We start from the raw sequence: 15,614 nt of genomic DNA on the forward strand, positions 1-15,614 counted from the left end.
GACTGAGTGGGACTTTCCACGCTGCCCCGGCCTGGCGGTGGAGACGCTATGGAAGAGGAACCGTCCCGGGCTGCCGTGCCAAGCAGCGTACAGCCAAACGCTCAGCATCACCCTGCCTCGTCCCAGGCCACCAGAGAGTCTCCAGATAATCCCAGCTGCCGCCGCCACCACTTCACCGCCAGGCTTCCATGCATCCAAGGAGACTAGGGGCGTCCTTTTATTTTCTGGGGTGGTGGTGGCAGGGGGAGTTGGCACCACACTCGGGGGTGCTAGGGGTGATGCCTGGTCTTGGGGCATGAACCAGGCTGGGCGCGTCCGAGGTCAGCGCCTTAGCGCCTGAACTATCTCTCCGGCCCACGGACACCTGTGCGCAGGGTCAGGCTAAGCCGGAGCCTTCGAAAGCCTGGCTAAGAGGAATCCACCGGCACCAGAACTAGCTGTGTTCAGCCACTGAGTTCTGGGTTGATCTGTTATGTAACAGGAGTAACAGATCAAAACACAGAGAAGAACAGCTGGCAAAGAAAATAAAGTCTGTTCATGAACTGACTTAACTCCTGCTAGAACACGTGTCATATCCAACAGTGAAGCGGCCGCGGCAGCCTGTCCCCCTGCCTGTGCCCAGAGACGGGTCACAGTGTTTTGTGGGCAGGGACTGACCTCGTCTACCTAGTCTCAGTTGCCCTTCGCGGTGTACCCGAACCCAGACTGTGCCCTGGGGTAGCAGCTGCTGGAGTTCGAAGTCTCCCCCCCTTCTCCACGTCACTGTCCATCCTAAGTGTACCACTCACTCATTGGCTGTGAGCACCCATTGGACCTACTGAAAGAGTTCAAGGCTGAGATGCTACTGAGTCACAGCAGTGAGAATCACCCGGGGCCAGAGAATGCGCACAGGGGTTCCCGAGGATTCCTCACAGGGGGGAGCCTGGAGGCCAGAATAGCCAGCACAGCAGTGACTGCCACACCATAGCATCCTCGGACCCGCACTGCCTACCCTGCTGGCTGCTTGGGAGACGATCTGGCCAAGTGGCTTCTCTCTCTCTTTTTTTTTTTTTTGTTGGCTTTTTGGGTCACACCTGGTGATGCACAGGGGTTACTACTCCTGGCTCTGCACTCAGGAATTACCCCTGGCAGCGCTCAGGGGACCATATGGGATGCTGGGAATTGAATCCGGGTCGGCCGTGTGCAAGGCGAATGCCCTACTCGATGTGCTATCGCTCCAGCCCCCAAGCGGCTTCTCTTAATGCCCCTTGTTTTCAGTTGTATGGCTGGAACCGGATGAAGGTGCGGGAGAGGAATAAAGCATCCTTTACCTTCCACAATACTGGATTTGGCAAGATAGCCTGAGGAGGATTTCAGAGCGCCACTGAACACGAAGAAACTGGCACCAGTCACTGAAACGGGAAGAGAACTGAGTCAGTGAATCAAACCCTGGAGAGATTGAGAACAAAAATGAAACACTTGCCAGGAACTCTATCAAAACCCAAAAACAAGGCTGGAGAGAGTCTGGTGCGTAAGGAGCCAGCCCAGGTTTGATCCGGGTACCACATAGGGTCCTTAAGTACCACCAGGAGTGGTCCCTGAGCACAGCTGGGTATGCGCCTCGCCCCCCAAAAAAGGCAAAACAAAAAATACCAACTGCACATAGAGCAATATTTTCGTGACAGTCATTCAGATGCTTATGACAGCTTTGAGAATGAGGTTTTAAGAGATGTGCCCAGTTTTGATTTTTTTCTATCTTCAATCAAGTATCAAAAAATCTTAGAAGAAATTTTTTTTGGTCTAGGGTATGACAAACTACAACTTATCTGACTTGCAGCTTAATTTTGTGAATAGAATTTTATTGGGCCGGGGGACGGGGGAGAGAATCGACAGAGTTGGAGCATGGGCTTTGCCTGCTCAGGGCCTGTGACTGACCCCCAGCAGACTCAGCCACTGGGATTAAGGCTGGGCCCCAGACCGCTGGGGGAGGCCCCTATTTTAAAACTTTATTGGCTCATTCTCTGCTGCCTGCATCACAACCTAGGACATTCTCTCTCTCTTTTTTTTTTTTTTACAGTTACAGATTTATACATTTTTGTGCTCATGTTTCTCCCTTACAAAGTTTGATAACCCATCCCTTCACCAGTGCCCATTCTCCACCACCAGTAAACCCAACATCCCTCCCCCACCTCCCCAGTCCCGTCTCCCCCCACCCCACACTGCCACTATGGCAGGTATTCCCTTTTGTTCTCTCTCTCTGATTAGGTGTTGTGGTTTGCAATAAAGGTGTTGAGTGGCCATTGTGTTCAGTCTCTAGTCTATATTCGGCCCGCATCATCTTTCCCCCACATGACCTCCAACCACATTTTACTTGGTGTTCCCTTCTTTGAGTTGCCCAGAATGAGAGACCAGCCTCCAAGCCATGGAGACAGCCTCCTGGTACTTATTTCTACTATTCTTGGGTGTTAGTCTTATAGCTGACATTCTCTCTTTCTGTCTCTGTCTCTGTCTGTCTCTCTTTCTCATTCCTTCCTAGCCCCACCTACAAAAATACTAGAACATAATCATGTCCATTTATGTATGTGTGTGTGTGTGTGTGTGTGTGTGTGTGTGTGTGTGGTCTCTGCAGTTTTTGAAGTATAACAGAGATGAGTAGTTGGCAAAAATAAGCAAACAATGAACAAACCTGCAAAACCTACATATCTGCCAATCACCAATTCACAGGAAAGAAATGTTGAGCACTGATCACTGGCTCCCAAGTTTCTTTAGATCAATTACAACTTGAAGAGTGGGAATTTTTTGTTTCTTTCTTTTTTATGTTTGGGCCACACCTGGCAAAAGCTTAGGCCTTACTCCTGACCCTGCACTTAGGAATTATTTCTGCCATCGCTACAGAGAAAGGATTTTCCAAATGCCCCCCTCAGTAACAGAAGGCCCACCTGCAACTCGGGGTTGCGTCTGGCTACATAGGGACACCATCTGGAGGAAAATGCTAGGAAATGCTCACTTAATCCCACTGGTCACTGGCCCCGTCCTGGAAGGAGAACGCGAGAGGAGAAGAAGAGTGTGCCCCCACCCCGCTCACGCCCGCCGCAGTCCTCACCCTTCCGGGGCTGGTTGTGAATACTGATGGCCTGAGTCTGGTAGTTGCCATCATCATTCTGAACGCACACGAGGTGGGAGTCGGCCTTCTCGTTGAAGCACGCGCCCCCAGCCAGGACATGCTCGTTGGACTTGTTCATGGCTTTCATCATCTGCAAAGGTGAGGAGAACACTCATTCTACCAAGAGCAGGCTGGCTGTTTCGGCTGTTTTTGCTTAACTTTTTTTTTTTTTTTAACATAAACGCCTTCATCTTTATTCAAAGACAAAACAGAACATTATGTATCAAAATGGCAAAAAGAGCAGGAGTGATAGTACAGTGGGTAGGGGACTTGCCTTGTACCCAGCCAGCCTGGGCTCAATCCTTAGCACTTCATATGGTCACCCAAGCCCACCTGGAGTGATCAATGATTGCAGAGCCAGGAGTAAGTCCAGAGCACTGTCATGTGTGACCCAAAAGCCAATAATAACTGTAGTAATAAAATTAAGTGGCAAGGGAGTTCTTAAGCTAAAGCTCCCGGAAGAGAGTGCCATAGAATTTCATGGAGCGCATGGCCACAAATGTGGCTGCGCAACCTCTACCTCACTTACTTATCAAAAAAAGTATCACACATTTGTTTGATTTCTAACATACCTGTTTGTATTCTCTTAAATGTCTCCGGAATGAAATACAACAACCCTCACACGCTTCCCTCTTACTGTGGTGGGAAGGTGCCCAGTGGTGGGATTAGTGTTTGAATATTATATGTAATGAACTATTGTGAACTACTTTTATATATAAGGGAAAAAAAAGTCACAGTCCCTTTTTTTTTGTTTTGTTTTGCAGTCATACCCAGCAGTGCTGCCCGGGGCTTACTCCTAGCTCTGTGCTCAGGGATCACTCCTGGTGGGCTCGGGGACCATCTGGGGTACCAGAGATCAATCCTGGGTCAGGAGTGTGCAAGGCGAGCACCCTATCTGCTGAGTGCATCTGGAACACGGCCAACCTGGGTGTGGCCTCCAGCACCACCTAAAGATCCCCTGCACCCTGCCAGGTGTGATCCCTGAGCACAGACAGAGCTAAGAACCTCCCACCGAAACCACCAAAAGGAAAGAGGGGCACTGTAGGAGTCCAGGACTTCTGGTGTTCTCAAAGCCCAAAGTGATGGCCAGGCTGTAACAGGGCCATCAAATGACAAAATGACAAATGACAAAAGAGTCATTTGTCACTGTTGTCAGAGGGCGGGAGCAGGGACAGTACTGACCTCAGCGGGGAACAGCTGCTGCGGCCAGTGGGCTTACGGCAGCTAAGGGCGCCTTCTTGGAGATCCTGTCATTTCCATGTCTTCCAAGGGTGAAATACACTCTTCCTAAGAGTTATATTGATTCTAGTCCCCATGACTAACAGAGGATCACTGCTCTCCTCAGCGATTCTCCAGGGCACCTTCCCACCAATCCCTTTTAAGGATTGAAATTATCAACTTCTCTTCCCCTAAGGTACAGGATGGGACTGCATTCCTTGGAGGCCCAAAACTAAAACATTTCTCAAAGAGATTTCAGGGCCATCTGTTCTTGCTAGAGATACAACGAATCTTGGAAATGAGATATATGTGTAGCTCTGAACTGAAATAGACCAGAGCTCCTATTTTAGAATCCCAGAGTGGGAAAGAATATTAAGGGGCCATTCAGCTTGTATTATAAAATATGGGGAACTGTACAGATGTTTGATTTCACAGTATCTACCACAATCAACAAAAACTACTCTAATCCTGGCTCTTCAGCTTTGGTAAAGGGTTAGCAAAACTTTATTCCTTTTGCTTATGTCTGTTTCCTTCCTTCCTTCCTTCCTTCCTTCCTTCCTTCCTTCCTTCCTTCCTTCCTTCCTTCCTTCCTTCCTTCCTTCCTTCCTTCCTTCCTTCCTTCCTTCCTTCCTTCCTTCCTTCCTTCCTTCCTTCCTTCCTTCCTTCCTCCCTCCCTCCCTCCCTCCCTTCCTCCCTTCCTCCCTTCCTCCCTTCCTCCCTTCCTCCCTTCCTCCCTTCCTCCCTCCTTCTTGGGTCACACCCACGATGCTCAGGTGTTAGACATGGCGGTGCTAGGGGAACCATATGGGACACTGGGGATCGAACAAGGTCAGCTGCGTGCAAGGCAAATGCCCAACCCACAGTGCTATTGCTCCAGCCCCTATGTCTTTGTTCTGTCAATGACCTGAAGATGGAACATTCACTGCATTACCAGCATATAAGTGCTTTAAAGTTTTATTTATTTTATTTATTTTTAAGGTTTTGGACCACACTTGGGAGTGCTAGAGCTTATTCTTGGCTATATGCTACACTTAACAGAACCATATTGAAGGGTTCATTTTTAAGACAGAGTCTGAACAGTTCTAATAGTCTTAACAGTCTCCATAAAAATGGTGTAATCACTTCAATCATGAGATTGAAAATTACTAAACTAGAGTCTGTGAAAATCAGTTTAGTACAATGGTTAAGAACAGAGATGCTTGGGGGGGCTGGAGCGATAGCACAGCGGGTAGGGCGTTTGCCTTGCACGTGGCCGACCTGAGTTCGATTCCCAGCATCCCATATGGTCCCCTGAGCACTGCCAGGGGTGATTCCTGAGTGCAGAGCCAGGAGTAACCATTGTGTACTGCCAGGTATGACCCAAAAAGGCAAAAAAAAAAAGAACAGGGATGCTAGGGAACGGAGGGCTTGCCTTTGCACGCTGGGGCCCAGGTGAAGGGCAGAAGTTTGCATCAACAAGGAACTGGGCGCTGCAAAGGTTAGAGATGGAAAGAGAACCAAGCAAGGGAAATGAGACTACAAAAAGTGAGGAAAGAAGAATTCTGCGGTGAGTCAATGAAATAATTTATTCAGAATGTCCAAAATATTTCAATTATGGTGCAAAATAAAATAATTAAATACAGCAGATTTCAGCTGTCCAAGATTATAAAAGACAAATGTATGCTGAGTTGAAACAAAAACTGAATTAAAAGGGAAATTAATTTTCTAAATCAGATAAGAAAAATAAGTGATATATAATCGACAAAATTTACTGAAAACCAAATTTCAAGTTAATCTGAAAAGAGATTCTGAACTAAACCTAGGAGGGTAAAGTTTGGCTCTTTCCTCAGGAATCACCTCTGGCAGGGCATTATGGGGTGACAGAGATCAAAGTCCAGGTAGGCCTTATCCAATAAACTATGTCTCTGGCCTCAAGACATTTTAAAATTCAAGAACAACATAGCAAATGAGTAAAGAGTCCATATACTTGTATTCGTTTATGTGTAATATATACAAGTTCAATTTCATTTTACTTATAAAAATATAACCTCTTTTAAGATAAAATCGTTCGTTTGGGAACCTTAATTAAAAGTCAGGAAGTTGCAGTGAGTTGTGTACCCACACTGACACCAGCATGTTCATTAGCATTAACATTACCTGGCGTCTCACACCTGAATGTAGCTCAGTTAACACAACACACACTGCGGCACTGGTGTCAACAGAAAACACAAAAGACAGTGAAACTAACATATACTTACAGTCAGAATGGAAATGAATTGATTCTACCTCCAATGTTAATACTACATTTTAATCAAAATGCAAAGCTATCAATGATTACCAAAGCATCAGAAGGTCAAAATCACAACCAAAGAATAATAATGAGAATGACTAATAGATGACAAATATGAAATCTTGCCTTTCTGCAATGAATTCCTCATTACCTAAGTCATGTAATTCTAAGAAATGATTTTACTGACAATTAAAAACAAAATTTACATAAATCATGTATTTTTCACTAACAGAAAAATATGACTTCATAGTAAATCTTACCTCATTATATCTATTGCTGGGAATTTTGATGCTGGTTTTCCTAACTTCCATATCAACCACCAATCCCTGAACTACTGGCAACGTATATTGGTAATTTCTGAAGTCCTGGACAAAAACACAGAAAAGAGAATAATCAATTAATGGCAAAGATTGAGTCACAGTAATACAATGAGCATAAATGAAAAGAATGTCAATAATGAGGGATCCCATTGATTTAAATAATAAGGAAATGTGTAATCAAAGTCCTGCTGTGCATATCCTAGCTTTCCTGTTAGACTGTAAACACCTATAAGAAAATAAACTAAATAGTTTCATTTACCCCTTGAAAATATCTAACAAATATGTGACTACTAGTTGGCATCTTAACCACTTAACATGCTTTTTTCATAATCAGTTATTAATGGTATTTCCTTTTAAAGTTAGCTGCAATAACATAAGTGCACTTAAATATTTGTAAGCATGTATGGCAGCTGACACCAGAAATAATCACTTGTCATTTGTATCATAGGTCATTTGTCATCCCGTTGTTCATCTATTTTTTTGAGTGGGCGCTAGTAATGTCTCCATTTGCCCCTGTCGTGTGCTAGTGTAGCCTAATAGCATCTGCTTGCTCCAGGAATATGAAGAGCCCCAAACCGTTCATTCAGGGTCTTGAAGAAGTCTGACCATCTCGTAGGTGGGTGGCCACTCAATCTTTTGACATCCCGTGGAATCCAATTGGTAACAGCTCTAGTTCAACAGTCATCTCTAAATCGAATTATGTGTCCAGCCCATCTGATTTTCGACGCCTTGGCAAATGAGACAACATCCCTGATTCTTGATCGGTGACTGAGGTCAGAACTCCGGATTCCTTCTCTCACTTGAGTGAAATGTGATACTTCAAGCATAGCTCTTTTGATTCCTCTTTGGGATACCTAAATAGCGTTCTCATCCTGTTTTAGAGGGCCCAGGTCTCTGAGGCGTATGTTAGTGCAGGAAGAACGGTGGAGTTGAAAAGATGTGCCCGGCGCTGGAGGGTCTTCATCCTCTTAACTACTTCTTTGACGCTCTTGAAGGCGTTGCATGACACTCTCTTCCTCCTGCACAGTTCAGGTGCCAGATCGTTTGTCATGTTGAGTTCTCGACCTAGGTAGACATAACTGCTGCATTCGGAGATGTTCGTTCCGTTGATGGCAAATGGAACATCAGGAACTAGTCCGTTTCTCATGAACACTGTCTTGGTGAGATTCAGCTGCAGTCCGACCTTTCCACACTCATGGACGAAGTTGGCCAGCATTAGTGCTGCTTGGCTGATATTTGGTGTTGCAAGAATGATGTCATCAGCGAAGCGGAGGTGGTGTAGTTGCCGACCGCCTATCTTCACTCCCATTCCTTCCCATTCCAGTCGCTGCATGATGTTCTCGAGGGTGGCACTGAAGAGTTTCAGTGAAATGGTGTCGCCTTGCCGAACCCTTCTCTTTATGTCGATGATCACTTCTTCGTAGAATGGTGAGATTGTGGTGGTGAATCCATAATACAGCTCACAGAGGATCCTGATATATTGAGTTTGAACACCCTGCTTGACTAGGGCTTCAATGACCACTTCGGTCTCAACAGAATCAAAGGCTTTCTTTAAATCAATAAACGTTACACAGAAAAAATAAGTAATACAAACTAGCTTTAAAAATGGAAAAACAAGGGTTAGTCCAGCAATCTCATGCTACCCTTACATTAGGACAGAATGGTAATCATGATCAGGGAAAGCCAAGGCCTGAGGCGCAGACACACAGCCTCGGCCTACTCCTTACACTCCTTACACATGCTCACACACTCACTCACACACTCACCCATATACGCTCACACACTCAATCACAACTCACATACTCATGTACACACTCATTTATACATACACACATACACTCACACATTAATATATACTCGCACGCACATTTATATACGCATGCATACTCACATTTACATACTCATGCATACTCACACTCTTATACTCACACTCACACACTCATACATACACACACCCATACATATTCACACACTCACATACTCACACATTCATTCACGCTCACATACTCATACATATATACTCACTCACACATTCATAATACACACACTCACACTCATACATACTCATATGGACACACATTCCCATATTCACTCATATATACATACACTCACTCACACATTGATCCCCAAAGATGCACAAAGAAGGGCAGTCTGATGCTGGGGACATGTGTCTATTGTTACAAGGGGCATCTAGAATATTTGAGCATTGGTCCAGGATACTCCCTAACTTCTCAGTAAAGAACAGATGATAAGAGAGCAAGGCTAGAAGGAGATTAAAATAAACGTATAGGGTCAAAAGATAACTCAAAAGGCTGAGCGCATGCTTTGCATGCAAGATGTTCAGGTTTAGGTGATATTACAGCGGATAGGGTGTTAGCCTTGCCATGTGGCTGACTTGGGTTCAATTCCTGGCATCACAGATGGTCTCCCAAGCACCACCAGGAGTAATTCCTGAGTGCAGAGCCAGAGTAACCCCTGAGCACCTTCAGTTGTGACCTAAAAAGCCAAAGAAAAAGTGGGACTAGGTCACTGCTGACCACAAAGAATTAGGAGGGAGGCACTGAAAATTTGAGGAGAGAATGTCCAAATGGTCATCTACAAAGAACAGAATGTGCTATAGAGAGGAAAGTTTGTCAGATGGTTCCTAGTGAGCACTGGCCATTAAATTAAGTTCTGCACCTGAAAGGAAACAGTGACCAGAATACAAAGACAGCCCATGGAACAAGATAAATTCTTTAGCCGACACTCATCTGATAAGGGGTTAATATCAAAGATATACTAAGGCAGTGGTAGAACTTTACAAGAAAAACACATCTAACCCCATCAAAAAATGGGGAGAAGAGATGAACAGAAACTTCCTCAAAGAAGAAATACAAATGACCAAAAGGCACATATTGAAAATATACTCTGCATCACTAATCATGAGAGAGAAGCAGATCAAAACAACAATGAGATGTATCAGCTCATGCCACAGAGACTGGCACACATCACAAATAACAAGAACAGGGAGCAGAGCAATAGTACAGCAGGTAGAGTGTTTGTCTTGCACGTGGCCAACCCTGACCCAGGTTTGATCATCCCATACACTTCCCCAAGCATCACCAGGAATAATACCTGAATGCAAAACCACGAGTAATCCCTGAGTATCCCCAGGTGTGGCCCAAAAACAAAACAGAACAACAAAAAACCACCAAAGTATAAGAACCACTGCTACCGTGGATACAGGGAGAAAGGAACTCTCATTCACTGCTGGCAGTAATATTGAGTGGTCCAGCCATTCTGGTAAATAATAACGAAATTCCTGAAAAACTAGGAACTGAGCTTCCATTTGACCCAGCACTTCTTGCAGTAACCCCCAAAGACTCAGAAACAATTAAAAGATATCTGCAGCCCTGTGTTCCTTAAAGCACTATCCACAATATCCACTATCCACAAAATCTGGAAACAATCGAAGTGTCCAAGAATAGATGACTAGACAAAGAAACTATGGTACACATACACAGCGGAATATTACTTGGCCAGAGAAAAAAGATGAAAGTCCTGAAATTTGCTGCTACATGAAGGGACCTGAAGAGTAACATGTAGGCAGGTTAGTCAGAAGAGAGACACCAACACAGAATAATTTCTCTCATACTGGAGGACAGAGAGGAACATAATAGCAGAATAATGAATACCCAAGGCAATGGAAACAAAGAACATGAGAAGTGGTCTTCAGTAGGAAACATGCCAATTGAGGGGACTGGGGCAGGGTGGGGAGGCAATGATATTGTGGAGGGGAGCATTCAGCTGAGAGGAGGAGGTGGTGCTGAAAGAGGGTAGTGCTAGGTAGGAAACCTTACCAGCAGCAGTACCGTAAATCACTGCAAAAACACACATACACCTCTCGTGAAAGCAGGATGGGAAGCATCTGAGGGCAGAGATTGATGAAGGGAACTGGACACTGGTGAAGGGATCAGTGTTGAAACAGCCTATGCCTGAAACCCAATCATGATTAATTTTGTCATTTCACAGTGACTAAATTAAAATGTTTTTTTTAAAAAAAGGGCAATGGCTAAAAATTTAAATTGAGACCAGTAAGTGTGCTACTGAGGGAGCACAGAGCCAGGAGCACTGCTGAATGGGGACCCCCAAAAGAAACAATGACAAGACAGAGAGAGAGAGAGAGAGAGAGAGAGAGAGAGAGAGAGAGAGAGAAGTACAAAATGGAGTGACTTATGCAAATCACGAAACACTTTCCTTATCTAAGCGCAGGACATTAGGTAAGACACAGGCTTGAGAACAGTGTCTGTTCCTGGGCGGAAGCCTCCAGTGAAACAAATTTTTACTGATTTACCACCAATTTTCACCTGTACCAGATCCGGACTCGGACTCAGGCTACATGAGGAATACTATTAGCATTAGGAATACTAAGACAGTCCCGTGCGCGTATCAGGAATACTAAGGCACAGTCCTGTGCATGTATCAGGTATACTAAGGCACAGTCCCATGCGTGTATCAGGAGTACTAAGGCACAGTCCTGTGCGTGTATTAGGAACATTAAGGTAAAAGCCTCTGCACCCACCATCAGTTTTAGAGCTGTCCAAAGATAAAATGACCTCACCCCCTCTAACTCTCCTTCCCACTCCGCTCGGGTAACCATCCTATGCTTCCCAGAATCCAAGTTCCTCTCGTAGTGTTTGTTATTTGCTTTGGTGATTCACATACCTGTACGAGTGAAGCCAGCCAGTAATTCTTTTTTTCTTGATGCAAGTCAAGAATTACCTTCTGATTTGCATCTCCTATAGCACAATCACCTCAAGCTCCATCCACGTTGTCACCAAAGGCACAATTTTATCTTTTTAACAGTTGAGTATTATTATTACACTGACTACAGAGCCCACAACTTTGGTTTGGTTTTGGTTTGGGGGTCAGACCCAGTGGGTCATTCTCAGCAGTACGTGGGGTTGTGGTCCCAGAGATGAAATCCAAGCCTCTGCCTGCAAAGGCTGCACTCCAGCCCTTTGAGCTATCTGCCTGATCTATTATACATAACTTCTTTTTATTTGTTTTTTTTTTTTGGGGGGAAGACACACCTGGCAGTGCTCAGGGCTTACTCATGGTTCTGTGCTCAAGGAAGATGCTTGGTGGTGCTTGGGGGACTATATGTGATGCCAGGGATCAAACTGGGGTTGGATGCAAGCAAGTCAAGCTTCTTTTTATTATTATTGTTATCGTTACTATTATTATTATTATTATTATTATTATTATTTTAAGTCAAGCCTCTTAACCCCAGTAATATCTCTTGAGCCTTGTGAACAATCTTATCTAGTCGTCTGTTGGTTGGCATTTAGGTTTATTTCATGTTCTGGCTATTGTGAATAATGCTGCTATAAACAGAGGTGCAAATACCCAAATTACTATTTTTGTATCCTTTGGACAAATGCCTAGGAGTGGCACTGCTGAGTCATACAACATTTCCATTTTTAATTTTAGTTGTCTGTTCTTTGTGTACCAGGGATCAAACCAGGGCCTCGCCTATGAAAGGCACGTGCAGTACCACTGAGTCACACACACCGCCCCTGACATTCCCACCGACCACCTCCACCAGCAACTTTCTTCCATACATGCCCGCTCCATCCCTTGTTTTCTGTCTGTAACATAGGACAGACTCGTAAGTGTGAGATTCTCTCAGTATACTTTAGATTTGCATTTCCCTGATGATAAATGATGCTGAGAATTTTGCCATGTGCCGAGGGGCATCTGTATGTTTGGAGAGGCATCTAGCAGGTTTTGTGCCCGTTACTGGGCTGGGTTATTTGCTTTCTGATGTGCTATACGAGTGCTTTCAACCCTTTCTTTGCTGGGCCTATTCTGCACGAGTATCTTTTCCCAATTTGCAGGTTGCTCGTTTTGAAACTTTTTCAAAACAGAAACTTTTTTGAAAAAGTTTCCCCCACACTGCTCCCTTCCTTTTGTTATACTTTTTGTTTGGGGGCTATGCCAGCTGGTGCTTAAAACTTCCTCCTGGTGGGGGCTGAGGGCCATACTGGATACTGGGAGTAGAACATGGGTGGGCCAGGTACACTGCAAGTGCCCCTGCCTCAGTGCAATCTTTTTAATTTTAAAATTGTGCTTATTTATTTAATTAAAAAAATTTAACATCCAACGATGCTCAGGACACACTCCTGGCGTGCGTGAGGGACCACAGGGAATGCAGGGGATCAAACCCGGGTCAGCCACATGCAAGGCAAGTGCCTAACCCACTGTACTATCTCTCCAGTGCCATGAAAAGCTTTTCAATTTGATGTAGCCTCATCTGTTTATTCTTACTTTTGTTTCTCTTGCCATTGGAGTTGAGTCTGCAGAAAACTCTCTGAGGTCAGAATGCACCTATGGGGGTTAGAGCAGTAATACAGCAGGGAGGGCACTTACCCTGCATGCAGCCAATCTGAGTTCGATCCCTAGTACCCTGTATGGTAGCCTGATCCCCATCAGGGGTGATCCCTGAGCACAGAGTCAGTAGTAAGTCCTTAGTACTGGTCAGTGTGCCCCAAAAACAATCAAACAAAATACATCCATGCTTTCTTTTATGTATTTTATAGTTTCCAGTCTGATACTCAAGTCTTTTAACCCAATATGTGCTATTTTTTTTTCTGTACGGTTTTACAGGGTTATCCAGTTTCAACTTGTTTACAGTTTTTTAAAAAAAATTTTCTCAGTTTTCTCAGCACTATTTGTTGAAGAGGCTTTCCTATCTCCACTGTTTGGCCTTGACTCTTCTATCATATATTAAATATCCTTATGCGTCTGGGCTTAATTCTGGATGATCGATTAGTCTCTGTGTCTCTTTTTGTTTCAGTACCATTCTGTTTCTATAACTCTTGCTTTGGAGTCAGGACTTTAGTCTCAGGATGACCTTTAGCTATGCAGGATCTTCTGCGCTTCCATACAAATTTTATAATACTTCCCTTAAAAATGTCTTTGGTATTTTGATAAAGATTAAATTGAACCTCAAACTGCTTCAGCTCATATTAATATTTTAACAATATTTTTTAGACCATAAACACAGAATATCTTTTTATTTCTTTGTACCCCTTATTTCTGTTAACAATACCTTAGTTTTCCATCTGCAGGTGGCAGTGTTTGGGGGACCATATGGGATTCCAGGGGTTGAACCCGCGCCCCTGAGGACACGGAAGTCTGCTATCTGAAGCTCTCTGACACCTACAATGGGTTTCATCTGTGGCTGGTCCTCATCGGAATTCCCTTTGTCGTAATGAGTGTAATTGAAACTGCAGAACCAGAACTAAGTTCTACTAGTTACTCCGAGGTGATCAAGCTTGTACCTAGTTTGTTAGAAGTGCGAATTGCCTGGGAACCCCTGAGCTTGCAGGTGCTCTCAGAAGGAAGGGCAGTCTTGTGAGGGGCGAGGCCCTGACCCTGGCTGGGTGGCTTAATTCCAGACGGAGCCAGAAGTCACTGCAAGTGGTGGGGAATAATTAGCTCTATAGTAAACATGGCTTTGGTTCCACTTTACAAATCTTAACAGTTTTGAAACAGTCAAAACATTGCTAGTAAAATTAACTGCACTACTTAGAACTCAATAATATTTCAATGAAATAAAAATATCTAACTTCAAGCAAAGAAAAATCACAATGTCTGGTAATGAACAAAAAATTCTGAGAGAGGGGACAGTTTTTGCCACAGGTGGAGATGCTCAGGGACTGACTACTTTTAGCTCCGTGCTGAGGGAAGAAGCCAGATGGTGCTCAGACAACCCTAGTCAGTGCTGTGGATTCACAGTGGGCCCGAGGGATGTAAGATAACCACCTTAATCCCTGTGATTAAGGCCATAACGAAAGTTTTGAAAAATACCAAGCATGTGAAAAAGCAGAAAGATACATCCCAAAATAAGGGCAGAAAAAAAAAAAAACAATCAGGGGCTGGAGGGATAGCACAGCGGGTAGGGCATTTGTCTTGCACGCAGCCGACCTGTGTTCGAATCCCAGCATTCCATATGGTCCCCCGAGCACTGCCAGGAGTAACCCCTGTGCATTGCCAGGTGTGACCCCAAACCAAAACCAAACAAAACCAAAAAAAATCAATCAATGGAAACAGATAAATAACACACACATAAGCTTTTCTTTTCTTTTTTTTTTTTTTTTTGCTTTTTGGGTCACACCTGGCAATGCACAGGGGTTACTCCTGGCTCTGCACTCAAGAATTACCCCTGGCGGTGATCAGGGGACCATATGGGATGCTGGGAATCGAACCCGGGTCGGCCGCATGCAAGGCAAACGCCCTACCCGCTGTGCTATTGCTCCAGCCCCAGACATAAGCTTTTTTTTTTTTCTTTTTGGGTCACACCCAGCGATGCTCAGGGGTTACTCCTGGCTTTGCACTCAGGAATTACTCCTGGCAGTGCTTGGGGGACCATATGGGATGCCGGGGATCGAACCCGGGTCGGCCGCGTGCAAGGCAAATGCCCTACCCGCTGTGCTATCACTCCGGCCCCACATAAGCTTTTCTAAGCAATGCATCGTAACAGTGACTTGAACTATAGTCCAGATTTCTAAAAAGTTAAGTACGGGCACAGAAGGTATTTAGAAAGCCATTTCAGTTGGGCAAACAGCTCAAAGGAAGGAGCACATGCTTGGCACACAGGAGTCCTGGACTCCATCCCTGG

General features: G+C 44.6%; 1 protein-coding gene across 3 annotated transcripts in view; it reads right to left on the bottom strand.

The window, feature by feature from the left end:
• Positions 1-15,614, bottom strand: part of ZFYVE9 (zinc finger FYVE-type containing 9) — a 140,060-nt gene that overhangs the window by 6,684 nt on the left and 117,762 nt on the right. For all 3 annotated transcript variants that reach the window (XM_055140619.1, XM_055140617.1, XM_055140618.1), the window contains 3 exons: positions 6,890-6,994; positions 3,083-3,233; positions 1,311-1,391 (listed from right to left, as the gene is read on the bottom strand). In XM_055140619.1, the coding sequence (XP_054996594.1) occupies positions 1,311-1,391; positions 3,083-3,233; positions 6,890-6,994 (337 nt within the window). The remainder of the gene's footprint in view (positions 1-1,310; positions 1,392-3,082; positions 3,234-6,889; positions 6,995-15,614) is intronic.

The sequence above is a fragment of the Sorex araneus genome, chromosome 5 (genome assembly GCF_027595985.1).
Source record: "Sorex araneus isolate mSorAra2 chromosome 5, mSorAra2.pri, whole genome shotgun sequence".
In the NCBI taxonomy this organism is placed as follows: Eukaryota; Metazoa; Chordata; class Mammalia; order Eulipotyphla; family Soricidae; genus Sorex; species Sorex araneus.